The 24173-nt window shown below is 35.8% G+C and overlaps 1 protein-coding gene across 1 annotated transcript; it reads left to right on the forward strand.

Moving 5' to 3' along the window:
* The first annotated feature begins 122 nt into the window (after window positions 1-122).
* On the forward strand, window positions 123-23981 carry LOC135124735 (uncharacterized). Its single transcript, XM_064049946.1, has 3 exons — window positions 123-701; window positions 759-1041; window positions 23621-23981. Exons 1-2 carry the CDS (start codon window positions 138-140, stop codon window positions 1029-1031), a joined length of 837 nt encoding a protein of 278 aa, XP_063906016.1. The 5' UTR covers window positions 123-137; the 3' UTR covers window positions 1032-1041; window positions 23621-23981.
* Window positions 23982-24173: the final 192 nt, after the last annotated feature.

A 24173-nucleotide genomic window follows, 5' to 3' on the forward strand; every position in this document is an offset into this window, starting at 1 on the left:
AATTAAGCTCTTGATTAATCATAAACGTGAAGGTAAAATTTGCAGCAGATGGTCTTATCGTGGCGGCGGCCAGTGGCGGCACGCTGGGGGTGGCAATCCACCTTTCATGAGTTGTTAGTGGTATTTATGTCAAAAGAATGTCATATTTGTCAATTGTTGACCACCTCGACCCACATAAAATACGCTTTTATGGTCAAGTAAACGAGTTGTGTCTCAAAAAAGAAATGTCTCCCTCAACAACAAATCTCCCGCCACCACTGCCTGCCGACGCAATCCCCGACACACGTCCGCCAATTGAATTTGGAGAATCCTGTCCCAGGAGGTCATGGACCAGCTCCCATTTACAGGTTCAAAAAGTAGAACACTCATGGTACAGCACGTCACCCAACAACAGTTATCCCCACAATCTCTTCCCACGTGCTTGCGCCGCACTCCTCCTGTCGCCAGATGGCGCCACCCCAAACGTCAAAAGTGACATTCCGCAGTGGCACAGTTTCTCTGTCTCGCGTAAAAAAATCGCAGTGATGACTCTCGTAAACCCCGACGAGCAGAAAAACCAGCAGGTGGCGGGCGACCCCAACACCGCCATCAAGGTGAAGACGCCCAAACGCATCCTCCACTTCAGCGACGGCGTCCTGGAGGAGTACAGCGACGACGAAGTCGACAACACCCCGCAGGAGGAGCAGGCAGTTGTTGATCCCGTAAGTTTGCGGTTGGCGTGTAGATGGCGCCCGTGACGGTGCTTGTTTGGGGTTTAGAGCAGCCTGACATGGGGGCCCTGGTTTTGGTACAAGACGTGGCGGGCAGGTGCCGGCACGTTGGCCGTGGTGGATTCGATCGGCGAGTTCTTGGCGGCGTTTTTCGGGATTACCACCCCCAAGTATTATTTCGAGCTGGAGGAGTACAAGAGGAGGGAGGCTGATGCGAAGAACGAGAAGGAGCTGAAGGAAGGGTGGTCCGAGGCTTCGACTGCCGAGAATTTTACGCTGAAGGAGGTTAATACGAAGCAGCCGCAGCCCGTCCAGGTTTAAAATGAAAAAGGTAGTGTTGGGGGTGGGGTATGCAACCAATTAAACGTGTGTGGATACCGACTACTGAATTTTATTTATTTTTTATTACTGTTTTTTTTAACTACTTTTGTAATATTTATATTATTTGCACTTTCCTCGCAGTTTTTTAATTCCCTTTATTTATAGTTTAAGATTTTTAATTTCAGTGGCAACTTGTTTTGGACGTTGCGACCATCTTCAGGGCTAAGTTTGTTCATTCGTACGTAATGTAATGTGTGGTGTATTGTTTTAACACCAAATGCGAAATTAATTAATTACGGCAATAATATGTAAATGAAATAAATTTTTGAACTGTGCTTTTGAAAATATTTTGATTCAGAGTTAGCTTACGGACGCAGCATAAAAATATTTTTGTCTGCTACTAAAGTAAAGCGTTTTTGATCACGTTTCCGAACAATTTGATTTTAGATTTTTCAGCTTGCTAATTTTTCCTTCTTAAATACTGGTTCAGATGAAATATTTAGAAGTTCGATATTGTGTTGTTTTTTGGACCTAAGATTCAAAATTTCTTTGTAAATTTCAATCAGAAACGTTGAATGTACTTTTACATGAACTTCATAACATGAAATATTGGGTTGAGACGCTTTCTCGGCCGAAGAACTTCTCCCAGAGATATATTTTACCTTTTTTGTAGTAAATTTTATTTGTTTGATCGCTTCTTCTTTTTGTTTTTATTGTTTTTTGAAGTAGAAATAAGACGGTATAGGAATTTGCGACAAAGTCTATTTTCTCAATCTTGAGTAAAAACGAGAATAGAGTACAGTGTCTGTCGCTTGTGACGCTAGTTGAAAAAGTTTCAGCTGGTGTGGTTATCGCTTTCCAATGCCGAAATAAGCCTTCCTGGAGTTCGTCAGAGCCGAAGACAGTTCAACTGTTGCCGCAGTCGTAGTGTCAGATTTGCAGCGTCTCGTAGTATTTCCAGTAATCCGCGCATCCCTCGCGTAAAAATTGAATTTCCTCGCCCTCCCCGAAAGCGAAAGCTCAAAAATTACCATTGTAAATAAAGTGCAAAGAAGTCCTACATCGTGGAGGCGTTGGCAGTCAGCTGAGCGCTAAGTGGGTGTATTTTTAAAAAGAGATTTCTCGAGTCAGCTCGTGCTCCACTCTAAAGCACTAAAACAAAGTTGGAATTTTAAACAGCAATTTAAAAGCTGTTCCGCGGCGCGCTCGCCAACTTTTTTCAAAAAGGAATAAGAAAAAGCCGTAAAGAACCATGACCTAGCCCTACTACCCGGCTTTAGTACGCTACTGCTACGCAAGACGTCGTCGACGACTCTCATTCATAATTAGTGAGAGTTTTTAAACGGCTGGCTCGATCCATCGACGTGACGTCATCGTCGCATTGTCGACAAGACGCCCTCGACTCCGCCAAATTATTGCTCAAAGTTTTCTTCGTTCGCGTTTTTAAGTGCCGGAGAAAGCGCCATTCGAACGGCAAGGTCGCGACTTTGCAGTGTACACGCTGTTACGCGTTGACGTTTGCGGAGTAGGAAGCTAAGTCGTAACTTATTGCGGCTTCGTGCAAAGTTTTCTTTATTCGAGTAAGTTGTGCGGATGTTTTTTGTCTCGACGAGGGACACAAAGGATTTTTTGCAAAGCCGGAATGGAGATATCGTGCGCTAAAAAATATACCGGAAAATTCCGGTGAGCCGGGGTGGTATTGTGCTTGTGTAAAGGGCATGTAAGGTGTGCGTTCTTGTTTTTCACTTGGCTTATTCGTGATATGTTGCGTTTGGGTTTTTCGAAGAGATGACGTGTGAGATAACGTGATAAGGCTGTTACGAATGTAGAGAGTGTTTTATGAGATAATGTCGTCGAAAATGAAAAAAAAACGGATGTGTTTACACGTATGATAGTTTCAAAATTTTCAAGATTGTTGACTAAATAAGTTTTTGTTATATTGTATAATAGAGTATGCCACTTTACAATTACAGTGAAAACCAATTGAGGAAATAGTAGTTGTTATATATGCATTTGTTGTGTCGAGATGATATCTATTCTTTACTGAAGTGGCTTTTAACTGAAGTAGCGAGTACTATTCTGATTTTATCTGATCGTAAATAATTAGGATATGATGTCAGTGGAGTGATGGGTGTATTTTTGTTAACTCACTTACGATTGATGTGTTTTTCCTTTAGTGCGAGTCATTTCTAATTTTTTTTCAAACCAAAAAAAGCCGCTTGTTTATGAAGAAGTCGTGTCATTGCTTTAAAATGACGTCATCAGTTTTCTGCAAGGGTTAAGAATCTTTAAACCGTATGTTAAGAACGTGATCCAGCACATTCCAAGTCAAGTTTACGCAACGCATAATAGATAAATTTTAGATAACAAGTTGCATGAAGTTTCGACCTTCATTGTATAAAATAAAAGAATTGAACTCAATCAACCAATAGCTATCAAAATCACTGTTTTTGTAGTCATCTCCTTGAGAAAGTTGATGACGTCATATCAGAATTGTACTAAATATATATATTTTTGTGATAACATATTTTTATTTTGTAAAATTAGTAATTTTATTGATTAAATCAGATGCGTAGTATCTTTTTTTTTCTAGAATCACATCAGGGAACTTCGATCTAAATAATTGTATCGATAAAAAACATTCCGATAGTTCGTAATCAATAAGTATTTCAAATATCTTCATGACTTGTTTCGTTGTACCCAATATTAAAAAAATAGTTCACAACCTGTCATTGTCGAAAATAAATTTTTGACTTTTTAAAAATTTGAAACCGTGGTGTCAGTTGGCATTAAAAGGCTAATAGGAGTCTAGGAAACCCAAAATTAAAAAAAGGATCTACAATGTTTAACCCGTTATTAACAAAAAAAATCCTTTCACATCTTTGTCGTTCAAAATTGTGCACATTTTGAAAAAAATTAGAAGAGATCACCGACATTTTCGAATTACCATTTGTGAAATACTAAAATACTTGAAAAAAATCTGGAGAATGCTGAAAAGTAGAAAATATTTTTGTGCTTGTTTTTTTAATAGTGGTGATGCAACATTTAAAAATACTTCGCTGCAGAGGCGGCGGAAGTTTGGCTAAATAATTTCACACATGTTTCAGCGTTAAAATAATTGTAATTAAATATTTATTTCCACATTTTTAGATGACAGTTTGAATGTTTTTCGATATTTATTTCTTCCCTACTACACAGGTTGAAAAAAATTGGAGAAAATTGTGTAATCCACGACGTTTCGGTAAAATCCGCGTCCACTTGGCCCTTTGTTGCCGCCCCCTCCCCCGACACCAGTTACATCTATCGGCGGTGCTAATTAATCATTCGCGAGCATTGAGAGCGTTTCCCTGTCGGGGGTTATTTATCATTCGGGGGTGCGCGCGGCGCGGGGCGCCAACATTGTAGGACGTGTGAGCGGGCGGACGGGGTGAGGGGCCGCGTCCCTGGTCCAGGGTAATTACCCGGATGCTGAAGCCCCGCCCGACCAATGGCAGGCCGGGCAGAGCCACCCTCGTGTTGTTGCCGATCGATTGGGGAGCACGCATGCGTCCACTGGACACTGGCCAGCTGGACGGGGAGGGCACGAGGGGTCAAAGGGTCACTCTACCTGAGGCCGGACATGTGTACGGCCGACACTTACATTGAGGGATAATTTGGCCCGGGCTGGAGTTTGTTATTAACTGGTTATTAATCATTCGGGGGCTGGAAGGGAGGGGTTGGGTGGGTTGTAATGTGTGGAAGACGGGACTCTGCGTGAATTTGGCAATTTTGGGGAGAACTGAACGTTATATAAATGGTACGCATTATGTACAGGATTCTAGGGTGGAATGAGCGGTTTTTATATATGGGAGGATTGGTTGAAACATGGTTGTTTCTAGGGTTTTTGTTTATTAGGTGTTAGGTTTTAACTTCTTAATATAACGAGTGATTTTTTTCCCGAAACCAGTTGTTGAACTGGTACTTAAATAAAAGTTCTTTCTTAATTTGTAAGTTGTAATTTATCTGTGGATTTTTCGATTTATAATTGACTCAGAAGTTCTTAAAAGATGTTTATTTTGTAAAAAAAAAATTAAATCCAACAGAACAGTTTATCAAAATACGAAAACGCAAATTTCCCGTCTTTGTCTGTCGTTTGTGGTAATTACATTGCCTATATTGTTTCTAAAATAATTATTTTCGAGCTTAGAAATAAAAATCACAAATCTGAAAATTAGGATCGTCAAAAATTTTATCATTACGAATTGAAGATGAGCTTCACCAGTGTCGAAACATCTTGGTTAAATCCAAATACGTTGTAACAAGTAGTTCGCAAGTTCTAATTTTTTGTAGTTTTGGTCCCTAAGTTTTTCCTTTACAAAATTTCGTGTTGACGTCATCAACATTTTTGCAAGGACATCAAATAGGTGCTATGTAATACTAATAATAACAGTATTGTTTTTCCAAATTTTTGGGAAAATGGAGTGAGCCGTTCCTGATTTAATAGATGGACTAATTCATTAATTTTTTTGAGTCACCCCGTAGAAGTTATTCTAAAACCTATGAATGCAATGAAAAATCACCAATTGTGGATGGGGCTGGTACTTATAAAGACTAATTTCGCCAAATAACATACCCAATATCAGCCTTATATTGGCAAGCACTAGCCCCGCCCACCCGCCCTCTAAGAAAATAGAGGGCGGGTGGGCGGGGCTAGACCTGCTAAAATAAGACCGATTTTGGCAAATAGCCTACTCTCTAAGGAAATGAAGGGCGAGTGGACGGGGCTGTTAAAATAAAAATTTCGCCAAATACAAACCCTCTAAGAAAATAAAAGGTAGAGGCTATTTCATTTGGCAAAATCAGTCGTATCTTGCAAGTCTTGGCCCCGCCCACCCACCCTTTATTTTCCTAGAGAATAGGTCATTTGCCAAAATGAGTCTTATTTTGGTAAGTACTCGCCCCACCCACCCACCCGCCCTTTATTTTCTTATGTTTTACAATTTCGATAGGATTTATTCGGCAAAAATTTGAGATGATGTCATTAATTTTTGGGGGATAAACATATATTTTGATTGCAACATCTGCAAGATTTCAAAACGTTCGGTTTTGCGGTTTCTGGTTTAATCAATTGACACATTCGTTAATTTTTTTTGTCACCTTGAATAAACAATTCTAAAAAAATTTGATTTGAATGATAAATCATGCTTATTTTTCGAGATATTTGAAAGTTTCAGGTTAAAAAAATCACCCTGTATGAACTTGGAATATTGCAGTGTAGTACTTGCTAAGATAAGACTGATTGTGGCAAATTACATAACCCCGAAGAAAATTGAGGGCGGGTGGGCGGGGCTAATATTTGTCAAGATAAGATTGATTTTGACAAATGAGATGTCTTCTAAGAAAATAAAGGGCGGGTGGGCGGGCGGGCTTAGCACCTACTAAAACAAGATCGATTTTGGCAAATAACCTACTGTCTAAGAAAATGAAGGTAATTGAGATATCAAAAAAATCGTAAAGTCAGAAGATCCAGAAATCGAAAAATTGAGAAATCGAAAAATTGGAAAATCGAAAACAACCGAAGAACCTAAAAACTGAAAAATTCCAGAACTAAAAATCAAAAAATTGAGAAATATAAAAATTGGAAAATTAAAAAATCGAAAAACTGAAACAGAGAAATAAAAAAATTCCTAACTGAAATCAGAAAAACCTGGAAAATCTAAAACTTGAAAAGTTGAAAAGTCGAAAAACTGAAAAACCGCGAAATCAAAACATCGGAAAATTGAAAAACTGAAACATCGAAAAACCAAGAAATGGGAAATTAGAGACGTCGAAAAATCGGGAAATCGAAAAGTTGAAAATGGAAAATTGAAAATTAAAAATTATAAAAAAATCAAAAAATTTGAAAACAAAAAAATCGATACATTGAAACTGAAATGACGAAAAATTGGGAAACTGGAAAACTAGAAAAGTGAAAAATTGAAACACCCAAAAATTGAAAAAAACTTGAGAAATCGATAAATTGAAAAGTCGAGAATCCGCAAAATATCGGAAAATAAAAATACCTAACCCAAAATGGAAAAATCCGAAAGTTAAAAAATGAAAAATTGAAAATTTAAAACTAAAAAGAAAAAATTTAAAATTTAAAATTAAAAAAATATCGATAAATAGAGAAAGAGAAAAAGTGAAAAATTGAAAAATCGAAAAATTAAAAACCCGAAAAATCCAAAAATGAAAAGTCGAAAAATCGAAAGAAGTGGCAATGGAAACATAAAAAACCTGAAAAATTTAACATTTAAAAATTAGAAAAATTAAGACAGAAATATTAAAGAACTGAAAAATCGAAAAATCTAAAATTTAGAAAATATAAAAATCGAGAAATTGAAATATCAAAAAACCGAAAAATCGAAAAACTGAAAAATTGGAAAATTGAGGAGTCAAAAAACTAAAAAATGGATAAACTGAAAAAATCCAAGACTGAAATGACGAAAAATTGGGAAATTGAAAAACTGAAAAATCTAAAATTTAAAAAATTGAAAAATTAAAATATAGAAAAATTGAGGACTGAAAAATTGAAAAATCGGGAAATTGAAATGTCAAAAAAAATCGAAAAGTCAGAAGATCCAGAAATCGAAAAATTGAAAAATCGAAAAGTCGAAACATCGAAAAATTGGAAAACCGAAAACAATTGAATGACCCAAAAACTGAAAAATTCCAAAACTAAACATAAAAAAACTGAGAAATCAAAAATTGGAAAATTAAAAAATTAAGAAACTGAAACATCGGGGAATTAAAAAATTCCAAACTGAAATCAGGAAAAATGGACACATAAAAAATCTGAAAAATTTAACATTTAAAAATTAGAAAAATTAAGACAGAAATATTAAAGAACTGAAAAATCGAAAAATCTAAAATTTAGAAAATATAAAAATCGAGAAATTGAAATATCAAAAAACCGAAAAATCGAAAAACTGAAAAATTGGAAAATTGAGGAGTCAAAAAACTAAAAAATGGATAAACTGAAAAAATCCAAAACTGAAATGACGAAAAATTGGGAAATTGAAAAACTGAAAAATCTAAAATTAAAAAAATTGAAAAATTAAAATATAGAAAAATTGAGGACTGAAAAATTGAAAAATCGGGAAATTGAAATGTCAAAAAAAATCGAAAAGTCAGAAGATCCAGAAATCGAAAAGTCGAAACATCGAAAAATTGGAAAACCGAAAACAATTGAATGACCCAAAAACTGAAAAATTCCAAAACTAAACATCAAAAAATTGAGAAATCAAAAATTGGAAAATTAAGAAACTGAAACATCGGGAAATTAAAAAATTCCAAACTGAAATCAGGAAAAATGGACACATAAAAAATCTGAAAAATCTAACATTTAAAAATTAGAAAAACTATGACATAAATTCTGTAGAACTGAAAAATTGAGAAATTGTACAATTGACGAAAAATTGGGAAATCGCAAAACTGAAGAACTGAGAAATCGAAAAATCTAATAATGGAAAAGCCGAAAAGTCGACTAATAGGGAAATTGAAGTCGAGTTTTCGTTCCTTGGTTTTTAAATTTTAGATTTTCAAATTTTTTATTTTTCCGATTTTTTGATATTTCGATTTTTCGTTTGTCAGTTTTTCAATATTCCAAAATAATAAAATAACTAAGTCCCGTTTGTTTATCGCCTATTTTATTTTATTTATTTTGGCTTTTATTTATCCTAAAGCCCTATTTTCTTCGAGGGTATGCCATTTGGCAATGTTAGTTTTATCTTAGCAAGTACTAGTCCCACCCGCCCGCCCTTTATTTTCATAATTTTTACATTTTTTCCTCCGAAACCACTGGTACTTAGAATAAAAGTTCTTTCTTAATTTATAAGTTGTAATTTATCTGAGGATTTTTCCAACGTAGAAATATGGATGAAGAATTTATAAAGTTTGTGTACAGAGTCGTTGACTAAATTTTCTCGTAGAGGTTTTTTGTGTCAACCATCTGTCTATCGAAATTAGAAGACTTATCCAGGATTTATAATTGACTCAGATGTTCTTAAAAGATGTTTATTTTGTAAAAAAAAAAATGTAAAAAATCCATCAGAGTACGAAAATGCAAATTCCCCGTCTGTCGTTTGTGGTAATTACACTGTCCATGTTATTTCTAAAGTAATTATTTCTAGCTTTAGAAATACTTTAAGCTGCTACAGAACAAATTTACGTTTAGCAGGAACCATTAAAAAATTTAAACTATCCACATGGCTCGGGTTATTCCTGAGTATGATACAGAATCGGAACATCTATCTACCTATTTTGTACATATCACCCGATAATAGACTATTATAACGTTGGGCTCATAGAAATTAATTTTTCTTGCCCAATTTTTTGTTAACTTATAATAATAATAATAATCTACTTACCATTTGATGCCTCTTATGTTAGATTTGGGATATCAGATGCTAAGAAAACATAAATTTCACTCTGTTTTCGCCAAATTTAGTGAATGATGTAAAAATAATTCATGTGAATTCCAAATAATTGGTTATTTTCAAGAAATTCCACTAATTCCTGCAAAACAATTCCAAGAATTTTAACAAAGCGTAGAATGGAATTTTAGAATGATTACGTTCGATTTCAACAATTGAGGATTAGGAAATATAAAGATATTTTGCGACTTTCAATCGTCTTTGTAATCATTTATGACATCGGACGAATGTTTTGATTTTCTTATTCTCGATAAGTATTTATCGTTTTATATATACTTATGACAGGTTGAATTACGTTTATTGCCAATATTTTTATCAAGTTATGTTATTATTAGATCTGTTTATTGCATTATTATCTCATTCGGGACAATGAAGTATTTTTTTGTAACGATCTCCACAATATTTTGTAGGATTACAAACTAATGCGTAAGTTTTTTTTGTTTTTTCAATTTTCCAAGCAAAAATTGTAACTGCGTTTCGATATTATTGGAGGCGAGTTTAAAGCTTGATTCGTTCCGGATTCTCAGTCTACCGCGCGTTTGCTGAATTTTTAATTCCGCATTCAATTAATACGCGGCCGTAAAATTTTCTTCCATTTCGAATAAACGACTTCATTAAAAATTAAACTTATCACGTCTCTGCCGCCTTTATCGCTGCTCTTCCCGCCGAAATCGGCGTCCATGATAAAGTCGAAGTGCGCGTAAATGTCACTAGACACAAACAACGAGAAACGATATAATTTCGCAATTATGCCCCGACGAGATTAAATCTACAGCGGCTATTTTTGCTTTTTATCGCAACAACTCAATAAGGTATTCGGAAAATCCGAGTATCATTTTATCGGCTTTTGTTCGTGTCGACACGCCGCTGAAGCAAGCAAAAGACAACGAAATAATTAAAGAAATTTGAGATAACTGAGCTGATGAAGACAAACGTAATAAATTTTCGGAATAATTATTGCGTCGGAGCGTCCCCAAGTTCGGAAAAAAGTTGGGGAGTTTATGACGACGATTTCATCCGATTGTGACGAGTTGTTCCTTAAAAGTCGGCAAATTAAAATTTGTTGAAGAGGCGTTTTGATTACCTGGGAGGGTTATTAGATTTTGTGTAGGCTGTTGCGATTCGGATTTTGAACGCGGAAATTTTGCTGAGCGTGTTATATAGAGAGATCGAAAAAAAGTCTTTGCGGGCATTGCTACTAAAACAAAACGTCTACGTCGATCCAGCTCATCCTGTAAACAAAACCGGCAACTTTTCCCGGCTCTTCCTGTTTTCGTCCCGACTGCGGTTCCTCGGTTTGTTGTCGGACGTTGCGGTGAATCTCCCGTTTTTTGCGTCCCATTCCAGGTAGTTTCTGTTCCGGTCGGCGGGCAATATGGAACAGTTGCATTGGAAATTTGCATACAATCCAGCTGTACCTACATTACCTGCGCCGAATTAACATCAACAACAAAAAAGAAGGAAAGGGTTTCGATGATTAGAGAGGAGTTGTGAGGCCGGGCGTTACCGAACGCACATTACAGATGTTCCGCCGAGATAACCGGCAGACGGTAGAGGACTAGTACAAACTTACCCCCATGCTGATCACAGTCTGAGCTTTGAATTATATATGCGCGGTGCGAGTATATAATTTGGTTACAACATTTGCATATGGCGGCGGTGGTGCAAGCTGAATTCGTGCCATCAGCGGGGCGAGGGATCCAATCAAAAATTCGGGAAATGGGGGATGAGGGGCGAAGCGGAGAGGAATCTTGGAACTTGTGGTTTGAACGAAAGAGTGGTTGGGATTTTGGCTTGTTTTAGGCGAGAGGACACGTAGAATGGCACTTTTTACCAAAACCACTACGTGTGTTTTGGACTAAAGTTTTTCAGCGTAATATCACAGTTTCAGGTCATTTATTTATTGTTCAGTGGCTTCGAACCACAGTGTTCCTTAAAATCCACGAAATTATGGATTTCCGAGCTTGGGGGATACAAAGAACAAACTCCAGAAATGTATTTAATTCACAAAGAGCTAAAATGTCGAAAATTTCAGAGCCGCTAGTGCTTGAACAAGAATTAAACCAAAAGTAAGGTTTTCCAAATCTTCAACCAAACATTTGCTTATTTGCTGGAATTATGTAAAACCACATTTATTCTCTAAAACGTCAAACAAATTTCAGTTTTCCCAGAAAATTTTAGCATGTTGTTGTGCTATAATGAGAAGAATTCAGTTTCAGAGTCTAAAATTATTTTGTGCACAACCTCATGAAACTAAGTTTTGATACTATGAATCTTTTTTTAATCGTTAAATATTAATTCAGCAGTGTGGAAAATCTGAAATTATTATCCTTGAATCTTTTTAATAAAAGACATTATTTCTTGACTTGGTAGATATTAACAATATTTTCTCTTGGACTGCAAGAAGACAACATTGCGAACATTTACGAAAAACGTAAGATTCTGTATTAAATAATGAATAAACTTAATGGGAGCAAGACATAGAGAAATGTAGAAACGTGGGAAGAGCACCAAATAGTGAAATTTGAAAGATTTTTTACTGCTAGACATGTTTCGGCATAAATGGAAGGCATCCTCAGAATTGAATTCTAAAATTATTAAAATCACAAATCTGAAAATCAGGACCTGACCACAAAATGATCTTAACTTCGGCCTTGTATGTTTTAAAATGTATATTTACGAACTGAAGATGATCTTCACCAAAGTCGAAATATGTTGCTTAAATTCAAATACGTTGTAACAAGTAGTTTGCAAGTTCTAATTTTTTGTAGTTTTCGCCCCATTTCGAATGTATCCACCTTTTTTGAAAAATTAATTTTTTTATGAGAATTGGTCTAAGTTGAAATAAAAATAGGTAAGTAATAAGCCTGCTACGCGTATGTTTCAAATGAGTTTTTCTTTTACAAAATTTTGTGTTGACGTGATCAACATTTTTGCAAGGACGTCAATTTGGATAGGTGCTGTGTAATATTAGTAATAACAGTACATTTCTAAATTTTCTGATTTATTCAATGACATAAATTGACTAATTCATTAATTTTTTTTGAGTCACCACGTATAAGTTATTCTAAAAACTATGAATGCAATGATAAATCACCATTTGTGGACGGAGTTGGTACTTATAAGATAAATAAGGCAATATCAGTTTTATTTTAGCAAGTAAACCCGCACCCACCCACTCTTTATTTTCTTAGAGAGTAGGTCATTTGCCAAAATCAGTCTTATTTTGGCAAGCACTAACCCCGCTCACCCGCCTTTTTATTTGCTTATAGGGCTAGTACCTGTTAAAATAAGGCTGATTTTGGCAGATGACATACCCCCTAAGAAAAGAGAGGGTGGGTGGGCGGGGCTAGTACCTTCTAAAATAAGACTGATTTTGGCAAATAATTTGCCCTCTAAAAACATAAAATGTAGAGGGTATCTCATTTGCCAAAATCAGTCCTACCTTGCAAGTATTGGCCCCGCCCACCCACCCTTAATTTTCTTCGAGGACATGCCATTTGGCAATATGAGTTTTATCTTAGCAAGTACTAGTCCCGCCCACTCATCCTCTATTTTCTTAGCGGGTATGTCATTTGCCAAAATCGATCTTATTTTAGTAGGTATTAACCCCGCCCACCCACCTTCTCTTTTCTTAGAGAGTAGGTCATTTTCCAAAAAGAGTCTTATTTTGGCAAGTAGTAGCACAACCCGCCCAACTTTATTTTCATATTTTTTACATTTTCGATAGGATTTATTCGACAAAATTTTGAGATGACGTCATCAATTTTTCGAGGGGATCAACATATACCTATTTTTATTACAAATTTACCATGCATACGATAACTTTAAAACATCTGTAAGAATCAGAAGGTTCTGTTTTGCGGTTTTTCAATTAATCAATTGACACATTTGTTAATTTTTTTGAGTAACTTTGAATAAACAATTCTAAAAATAAATTGATTGGAATGATAAATAATGCTTTTTTTTCGAGATATTTGAAAATTTCAGGTTAAAAAAATCATCCTGTATAAAATTGGACTGTTGCAGTGTAGTACTTGCCAAGATAAGACAGATTGTAGCAAATTACATAACCCCGAAGAAAATAGAGGGCGGGTGGGCGGGGCTAGTACTTGCCAAGATGAGATTGATTTTGGCAAATGAGATGTCGTCTATGAAAATAGAGGACGGATAGGCGAGGCTAGTACTTAGAAGATAAGACTGATTTTGCCAAATGACATACCCTCAAACAAAATAAAAGGTAGAGGGTTTCTCATTTGGCAAAATCAGTCTTATCTTGCAAGTATTGGCCCCGCCCACCCACCCTTTATTTTCTTAGCGGGTATGTCAATTGCCAAAATCGATCTTATTTTAGTAGGTACAAACCCCGCCCACCCACCCTTTCTTTTCTTAGAGAGTAGGTGATTTTTCAAAATGAGTCTTACTTTGGCAAGTAGTAGCCCCACCCGCCCGCCCTTTATTTTCATATTTTTTACATTTCCGATAGGGTTTATTCGGCAAAATTTTGAGATTACGTCATCAATTTTTTGAGGGGATAAACATATATTTTAATTACGAATTTACCATGCTTACGATATCTGCAAGATTTCAAAAGGTTCGGTTTTACGGTTTCTCATTTAATCAATTGACACATTTGTTAATTTTTTTGAGTCACCTTGAATACGCAATTCTATAAAAAATTGATTGGAATGATAAATCATGCTTATTTTTCGAGATATTTGAAAGTTTCAGGTTAAAAAAATCACTCTGTATGAAGTTGGATTGTTGCAGTGTAGTAGTTGCTAAGATAAAACTGATTGTGGCATATTACATAACCCCGAAGAAAATATAGGGCGGGTGGGCGGGCCTAGTAGTTGTCAAGATAATATTGATTTTGGTAAATGATATTCTCGTTAAGAAAATAGAGGGCGGTTGGGCGTGCTGGTACTTAGCAGATAAGACTGATTTTGCCAAATGATATACCCTCTAACAAAATAAAGAGTAGAGGGTTTCTCATTTGGCAAAATCAGTCTTATCTTGCAAGTATTGGCCCCGCCCACCCACCCTTAATTTTCTTAGCGGATATGTCATTTGCCAAAATCGATCTTATTTTAGTAGGTACTAACCCCGCCCACCCACCCTCTCTTTTTTTAGAGAGTAGGTGATTTTCCAAAATGAGTTTTATTTAGGCAAGTAGTAGCCCCACCCGCTCGCCATTTATTTTTATATTTTTTACATTTTCGATAGGATTTATTCGGCAAAATTTTGAGATAACGTCATCAATTTTTTGGGAGATAAACATATATTTCGATTACAAATTTAGCATGCTTACGATAACTTTAAAACATCTGCAAGATTTCAAAACGTTCGGTTTTGCGATTTCTTATTTAATCAATTGACACATTCAATTTTTTGAGTCACTTTGAAAAAGCAATTCGAAAAAAAAGTTGATTGGAATGACTAATAATGCTTATTTTTCGAGATATTTGAATGTTTCAGGTTAAAAAAATCACCCTGTACAAAGTTGGATTGTTCCAGTGTACCTAGTACTTGTTAAGATAAGACTGATTGTGGCAGATTACATAACCCCGAAGAAAATAGAGGGTGGGTGGGCGGGGCTAGTATTTGTCAAGACAAGATTGATTTTGGTAAATGACATGTCTTCTAAGAAAGTGAAGGGCGGGTGGGCGGGGCTAGTACCTGCTAAAATAGACGGATTTTGACAAATAACCTACTCTGTAAGAAAATGAAGGGCGAGTGGACCGGATTGATACTTATAAGATAAGACTGATTTTGCCAAATGACATACCCTCTAAGAAAATAAAAGGTAGAGGGTATCTCATTTGGTAAAGTCAGTCTTATCTTGCAAGTATTGGTCTCGCCCACCCAGCCTTTATTTTCTTAGAGAGTAGGTCATTTGCCAAAATGAGTCTTATTTTGGCAAGTACTAGCCTCACCTGCCCGCCTTTTATTTTCATATTTTTTACATTATCGATAAGTTTTATTCGGCAAAATTTTGTGAAATTTTTTTGGGGGATAAATATATATTTTGATTACAAATTTACCGTGCTTACGACAACTTTAAAACATCTGCAAGATTTCAAAACGTTCAGTTTTGCGGTTTTTGATTTAATCAATTGACACATTCAATTTTTTGAGTCACTTTGGAAAAGCAATTCTAAAAAAATTGATTGGAATGACTAATTATGGTTATTTTTCGAGATATTTGAAAGTTTCTGGTTAAAAAATCACCCTGTATGAACTTGGATTGTTGCAGTGTAGTATTTGCTAAGATAAGACTAATTGTCGCAAATTAGATAACCCCGAAGAAAATAGAGGGTGGGTGGGCGGGGCTAGTACTTGTCAAGATAAGATTGATTTTGGTAAATAACATATCTTCCAAGAAAAACAAGGGTGGGTGGGTGGGGCTGAAACGTGCTAAGTAGGACTGAACAATATTAATAGTAGTCATTGTAACAAAAGGGGTGGGTGGGCGGTCCTGCTGCTTGCTCATACAACTAGAAAAAGCTAAATTTAGCCCCGCCTACCTCCTTTCTCCATTTCACTGACTTATTTTTTTAGTGTAAAATGGAAATTGAAAAATATCAGTATTGTAAGTATTCTCAAAATTTTCTGGGAAAATAGAGTCAACCGTTCTTGATTTCAGTTGCAATTCTTGATTTAATCAATAAAGTAAATTGACTCAGTTATTAATTTTTTTTAAGAAACCTAGTATAAGCAAATCTAAAAAATCTTAATGCAGTAACAAATCACAACTACTATAGACGCATCATATTTTGTAGATTTTAGATAGGATTTTTTGACTAACGATTTAACATATTTCAAAACGTTTGCAAGGTCTCAGAGTATTCAGTTTTGCAGTTGAAGTATAGAGTGAAACTATTTATATCGTTTGTCTTTAGAACATTTACAAACCGTTTTTTTACTGTTTAAATGAAACTGAAAACTCAAAAATGGTGTAAAAAAATTAAGTAACTATTTAGTAACTTCGTTTTTTTAACCGTCCTGTTATCTGTCACGAAATTTCCAAAAAAATTGAAACTACAAATAACAAGCCAATGTTCTGTGTTAAGAATTGCGAGGAATGGCGGATGACAGTGATTCTACTATTTTTTTGTGTAGCCTCTTGTACAGATCTTAATTTATTGTCGGAAAAGTCAAGGTAGAAGCACGAAAAAAACAAACGTTGGCATTTGTGCTGCGTAAATAAAATTAAACAACCGAGTTTTATTAATTTTTTCAAGACTTCTTGCCTCTATTTTTTGCGTTCGTTGATGCTTTGCGTTATCTTATCATAATTAAAAGTTGAATAAAAAAATTAATTGCTTTACACAGTATTGTGACATCTTTAGGGGAAAACGCTAAACTTTTTGGTGGAACAATAAATTTCCTGTGTAGTTCAAATTTTCTTGACTTGCAAAAAAATGGCATGTTGTGCTGAATTTTTCCAAAATAAATTCGGATTTTTGTATTTTCTCGTGTATTTAATAAAAAAATGAGCATTCTGAACAAAAACCTCTCGACACGTTTCCCTCGTGTCCAGTTCGCTTCAACACCCTAAGAATAAAAGCAAACTAATCAAAATCTGGTTAGACGAGTCCTGGGCCTCGTGTCGCTGATGACCGTGGACTCTTCGCCCGGCTGAACCTCGGTCAAATATTATGGGTAAACAGGGTGTGGAACAGGGGCGTGCCACGCTGGACTTAGCTTGATTTATGGCTGACCGGGGCTCACGCTAAACGACATATAATTAGCCGAAAATGGACTCGTGCTGGGCCGGACATCGGTCACTCGCCGATTTCTTCCAACTCGTTTACCACCGCAAGAAGTCGACCAAGCGGAAAACCCAATCACAGCACCCGAAAAAAACTGGTGATTTTTCACCTGGTGTCGTGAAGATCCGCTGAAACTTTACATCGCTTCTTGTCTCCTCGAGGCTGCACGATCCCTCCCCCCTAATTGCCCTCGCCCGCATTTTTTCTCCTCCACCACTATCAATTTCCTTCCGCCTAAATCCGCCCCTGTCCCGGCGCTCAGACTGTGACGCTGCCCGTTCGCAGCGAACGCCGGCGTTCACGTTCGCCGCCCGGAAGATAGCCGACGGCCCGGATTTGCCCGGAGCCATGACGCGATGTCAAGTTTGACGTGAACGCGGTGGCGGCTTCAAACGCGGCTAATGGCTCGTCTTTGTCACGGGAAAGGGCGTCGACCAGGCGAGTGCTCTTCATCTCGGCGCGAGGCGGCAGGAGCAACAGTCGCAAGGGCCGCTGTGCGGAGTCTCCGGGGCCCGCGGCCTCGAAATACACTGATGGATGACTCCACATATAGATCAATACATCCAGTGGCACGCATGAACAACCTGAGCCCACCCGCTAATAAGTTATTTACACGTCACGTGTACCTGACAATGTGTAATCCATCAAACGGGCTCCTGCCAACGAGGACGCTAACTGGAGGCAGCCATTCATCCTCTTCAGCGTGCTAAATGCGCGCTTTCAGACAAAAACTAATACGGGGGCTGGGGGCGGCGATCGCTCAACGTCAATATGGGGAGCGGGGCCGGTCCGGCGCCGGGGGCGAGCGACGACGGGGCCGGGAGGCGGAAATTTGATCGGGCTGACACGGCGAAGGTGCCAAAATCCAATTGCGAACGAAAGAATAGAGCGGAGAAGTGCGGATATTCGCCACCGACGACGACGACGTAAAGAAGTACCGCGGTTCGGAACGACCACACCAGCGGTCGCCAAGTTTAATCAAGAATATTTACGGCAAGGAAACGACCAGCGCAAACAGCGTCTACACTCCGATTTTTAAGACATCGACTATCTCGTATTCTTGTTTCTGTGGGTCGTCAAAATTCAAGTAACATCCGAAATTCCGCAGAGCTTTCATTTGGAACCCTTGCTCTTCTGCTTTTTTAGCAGTGACATTATAAAATCAATTATAATAAATTTAAAATTTTACACGTTAGTAAAGTACTGTAAGATAACCTTTTTAAAACCCAGACATCTTAGAAATTTATTCCTTTCGTGAGTTTTTAGACATATTTGAGTTTGGAAATACTTAAAAAATAGAGTGTTCCATGCAGAGGCTATCAGTCAAGAACATTTAGGTTTTTTAAACTAGAAGATGCCAACATAAACTGAAAATTGGTCGGAAATTGCTTTAGCTTTAATTCATTTATCAATTCAACCGGCAATTTTTCCAGCTACATGAACGGATAGCAACAGATTATTATTAACAATATTTTCATTTTCTCCTTTCATTAAGGATTTGCAAAAAACGCCTGAATATACTTTCACTTTTAATTATCAAAGTATTTACATTAGAGTTTAGTATTCCATCTCTCTTGGCAGTAAGTAACTATTAAGGGTGTTAGAAAAAAAAATCCGAGAACTCCCAGTGAAAGTTATCTACACTTCAGAATCGAGGTTCCAATTTTCCTCCAGAAAACTTGAGACTTTATGGAATTAATTGTGAAAATTGTAATGGAAAATACCGAGTGTCTAAAAAATGGCGGACTAACTCTCCGCTACACTCCTAACAATCAACTAGTGAGTCTGGGAAAAATAGTAAAAAAATTCCTTTTCACATTTTGGTGAAGTTATAATGATTTTGAAATTGGTTCTTTTGTTACTTTTAAAATGTTCGCACTTAATTTTAGGTCCTCTGGTGTTTTATTTTCGAATAAATTTAAAGGAATCTGGTGTTTGGTTGCTGGATCAACTTTTAGTGTTTAATTTTTTATGAATTTGAAAAAGTGTTGAGTCGCAGTGTTTTTTTTTTCAACTTGGGAGACTTTTGAGTACCGATTATTTTATATTATATTGTCTTGGGAGCCCATGGCGATTTCTTTTTGTAAATTAGTTAAAACAATTTTGGGGGAATTTGGTGTTCTATTTTTGGAAAATTCTGACCTGACCTGTTTTTGAGTCAATTTTAAGACCCCGTTTTTTTTTTGAAAAATTTAAAACAATCTTGACGTTCTAGGTATTCTTTTGAATCTGCCCTCTATTTTCTTAGAGGATATGTCATTTCTCATTTGCCAAAATCAGTTTTATCTTGGCAGTATATGTCATTTGCCAAAATCAGTCTTATTTTGGAAGGTATTAGCCCCACCCACCCACCCTCTCTTTTATTAGAGGCAATGTTATTTGCCAAAATCAGTCTTATCCTGGCAGATATTAACCCCGCCCACCCACCCTCTCTTTTCTTGGAAGGTATGTCATTTGCAAAAATCAGTCTTATCTTTGCAACTACTAACCCCGCCCACCCACCCTCTCTTTTCTTGGTAGCTATGTCATTTGCCAAAATCTGTTTTATCTTAGCGGGTACTAGGCCCGCCCACCCACCCTCTCTTTTCTTACAGGCTATCTCATTTGCCAAAATCAGTCTTATCCTAGGTAGTAGCTGCTAAGATAAGACTGATTTTGGCTAATGAGGATGAGTGGGTGGGGCTAGTACGTGCTACGGTGATATGAAGTAAAATTTTGAAAACTTTTAACTCACTTTTCATTTTTATCTCAATGTGTTGACGGCGATTTTGAATTTGTTCTTATAGGAAGGTTATCTACAATTTGACACCAATTTTCACTCGATTGCACTCCATTATCAGGTATATTTGAATACATCTAATAACGGCGATTTTGGATTTATAATTGACGGAAGATTATCTACAATTTAGCACCAATTTTGAGTTTATTAAACCCATTTTAACGATTTTTTGGATTTTTTTTGAAAATTTTGAACTTAATTTTCAAATTTATTTGACCAGATCTCGCAAGGCCGATTTTGCATTCGTAATTAGCTTAAAATTGTCTACAATTTAGCACCAATTTTCAGTCAATTAAACCCACTTTAACCATTTTTTTTTGGAAAAATTTTGATAACTTCTAACTCACTTTTCATTTTTATCTCAATATGTGTTGACGGCGATTTTGGATTTGTTCTTATAGGAAGGTTATCTACAATTTGACACCAATTTTCAGTCGATTGTACACATTTTAACCACTTTCTTGAAAAAATTTTGAAAATTATCAGCTCACTTTCCACGTTTATTTGAATGGACGTGATGATGCTCATTTTGGATTTGTTCTTAAGCGAAGACTATGTACAATTTTACATCAATTTTCAGTCGATCGAAAAGATTTTCAACCAATTTTTTGAAAAAATTTGAAAATTGCTAACTCAGTTTCCACATTTATTTGAATAGATATCGTGTCGGAAAATTTGGATTTGTAATTAACTGAAGATTGTCTACAAATTGACAGCGATTTTCAGTTGTTTGAATCTATTTTAATGATTTTTTTGAAATTTTGTTGAAAATATTGGACTCCATTATCGGGTTTATTTGAATACATCTAATAACGGCGATTTTGGATTTATAATTGGCCGAAGATTATCTACAATTTAGCACCAATTTTGAGTCTATTAAACCCATTTTAACAATTTTTTGGAATTATTTTAAAAATTTTGAACTGAATTTTCAAGTTTATTTGACCAGATCTCGCAAGGCCGATTTTGCATTTGTAATTAGCTTAAAATTGTCTACAATTTAGCACCAAATTTCAGTCAATTAAACCCATTTTAACCATTTTTTTTTGAAAAAATTGTGAAAATTTTTAACTCACTTTTCATTTTTATCTGGATAAATGTGTTGACGGCGATTTTGGATTTGTTCTTAAAGGCAGGCTATCTACAATTTGCCACCAATTTTCAGTCGATTGTACACATTTTAACCACTTTTTGAAAAAAAATTGAAAATTATCAGCTCACTTTCCACGTTTATTTGAATGAACGTGATGATGCTCGTTTTGGATTTGTTCTTAAGCGAAGACTATGTACAATTTTACACCAATTTTCAGTCGATCGAAAAGATTTTCAACCAATTTTTTGAAAAAATTTGAAAATTGCTAACTCAGTTTCCACATTTATTTGAATAGATATCGTGTCGGCAAATTTGGATTTGTAATTAACTGAAGATTGTCTACAACTTGACACCTATATTCAGTTGTTTGAATCTATTTTAATGATTTTTTTTGAATTTTTTTTTGAAAATGTTTGACTCCATTATCAGGTTTATTTGAATACATCTAATAACGGCGATTTTGGATTTATAATTGGCGGAAGATTATCTACAATTTAGCACCAATTTTGAGCCTATTAAACCCATTTTAACAATTTTTTGGAATGATTTTGAAAATTTTGAACTTAATTTTCAAATTTATTTGACCAGATCTCGCAAGGCCGACTTTGCATTCGTAATTAGCTTAAAATTGTCTACAATTTAGCACCAATTTTCAGTCAATTAAACCCACTTTGACCATTTTTTTTTGGAAAAATTTTGAAAACTTTTAATTCACTTTTCATTTTTATCTGAATAAATGTGTTGACGGCGATTTTGGATTTGTTCTTAAAGGAAGGTTATCTACAATTTGACACCAATTTTCAGTCGATTGTACACATTTTAACCACTTTCTTGAAAAAATTTTGAAAATTATCAGCTCACTTTCCACGTTTATTTGAATGGACGTGATGATGCTCATTTTGGATTTGTTCTTAAGCGAAGACTATGTACAATTTTACATCAATTTTCAGTCGATCGAAAAGATTTTCAACCAATTTTTTGAAAAAATTTGAAAATTGTTAACTCAGTTTCCACATTTATTTGAATAGATATCGTATCGGCAAATTTGGATTTATAATTAACTGAAGGTTGTCTACAACTTGACACCTATTTTCAGTTGTTTGAATCTATTTTAATGTTTTTTTTATTTTTTTTTTGAAAATGTTGGACTCCATTATCAGGTTTATTTGAATACATCTAATAACGGCGATTTTGGATTTATAATTGGCGAAAGATTATCTACAATTTAGCACCAATTTTGAGTCTATTAAGCCCATTTTAACAATATTTTGGAATTATTTTGAAAATTTTGAACTGAATTTTCAAGTTTCTTTGAACAGATCTTGTAAGGGCGATTTCGCATTTGTAATTAGCTTAAGACTGTCTGCAATTTAGCACCAATTTTCAGTCAGTTAAACCCACTTAAACCATTTTTTTGGAAAAATTTTGAAGATTTTTAACTCACTTTTCATTTTTGTCTGAATAAATGTGTTGACGGCGATTTTGGATTTGTTCTTATAGGAAGGTTATCTACAATTTGCCACCAATTTTCAGTCGATTGTAGACATTTTAACCACTTTTGAAAACATTTTGAAAATTTTGAGCCCACTTTCCACGTTTATTTGAATAGACGTCATGATGCTCTTTTTGAATTTGTTCTTAATGAAGACTGTCTAGACTTTGAAACCAATTTTCAGTTGAACACATTTTTAACCAATTTTTTGGAAAATTTTTGAAAATTATTAACTTTGTTTCCGTATTTGTTTTAAAAGACGTCATTTGGTAACGATAAAAAAAAAGTAAAATAAGAATGAGAAACGATACTGCAAACAAAACTTAGGCGGCAGCTCTTTGTGCAGGTGGCTGCCTGGCTGCAAGTCATAAATTAGTGGAACGCCCGGAAGTGGCGAATTTTACTTTTTGTACAATTTCGAGATCAGATTTATTTTATTTTTCAATTCAACCGGCAATTTTTCCAGCTACATGATTATTATTCACAATAAATATTGTTAATGAAAATTCATTGCCTTCTTTCATTGAGGATTTGCAAGAAACGCGTGAATATAATTTAAGGATTTAGTTGAAATATTGGGACATTTTACTCATTTTGGACATACAAGGAGTAATTGAAAAATTTGTAAAAAATTACAAACATTTGGAATTCTCTAGATTGACCCTCTTTTCCTCCTCCATTACCATCGTATATCAGCGCAGACCGACAGAAAGCGCTTACATTCAACGTTTCTATGACTAAATTACTAAGCACACTAAAACTTTTTTGGTATTTTGACACACACGGAATTTAATGTGTCGTAACTGCGTCACTCCTGACGTACGACTGCGGTTTCATCGACTCATTGTATTCGTGTTATCCTTGTGGCAGAGTGCCATAGTTGGCGGCAAAACATGTCGTTAGAACCGCCACCTTCGCTTTCCTTTTATCTGACTCTAAGCATCTGCTTTAAATTTATGCGTCGACTCTGAAACTAATCGTTTAATTTGTTTTTCAGGTTTTCCAGAGCACCGCTACTTGTTGCTGAAAAATATTTATCCGCTTGCTTCGTACAAGGGAACATGTAAAGGATAATAATTAAGAACATAGGCCTTATATATATTTTAGGACATATATAATATATATACTCAGCGTTTATATTTATTGAACCGTTTATTCCATGTTACCGTTTCAATTCGATGTGATACGTAGTACTTAAGCATATTCTTGTCAATTTCGTGGCGTTTTCGGAGTTGCGTTCGGCAATCGGAACTGAGGTTTCCGTAAATGTTAAACACAACTATATTGCGGAACGCAACCTCCGAATTATTGATGTTTCTCACGTCCACTCTTAAAAGACAAATAAATCATTAAAGGAGGACCCTGTATGAATGACGTCACATCCCATCCGTCGATCCCTCCCAGCGCCATAAAAATTGATGCATGTCTTTTTACGGCCGTAACGAGGAAGATGTTATATTCCGGACGTGATTCACGCGATGGCGGGCCATATCTTGAATAATTCCACGTACGGTCACCAGGGACACTTTAGACACACACTGTATCTAATG

Source organism: Zophobas morio, unplaced genomic scaffold, assembly GCF_036711695.1.
Source record: "Zophobas morio isolate AGI-343-1 ecotype UQ-CSIRO unplaced genomic scaffold, CSIRO_AGI_Zmor_V1 ptg000002l, whole genome shotgun sequence".
NCBI classification, from domain to species: Eukaryota; Metazoa; Arthropoda; class Insecta; order Coleoptera; family Tenebrionidae; genus Zophobas; species Zophobas morio.

Bases quoted from the DNA above. Each gene is read 5' to 3' on its own strand.
- LOC135124735 (XM_064049946.1), top strand. From the start codon at position 138: ATGTCATATTTGTCAATTGTTGACCACCTCGACCCACATAAAATACGC. The intron at 702-758 runs GTAAGTTTGCGG...TTTGGGGTTTAG, and splicing joins AGCAGGCAGTTGTTGATCCC to AGCAGCCTGACATGGGGGCC.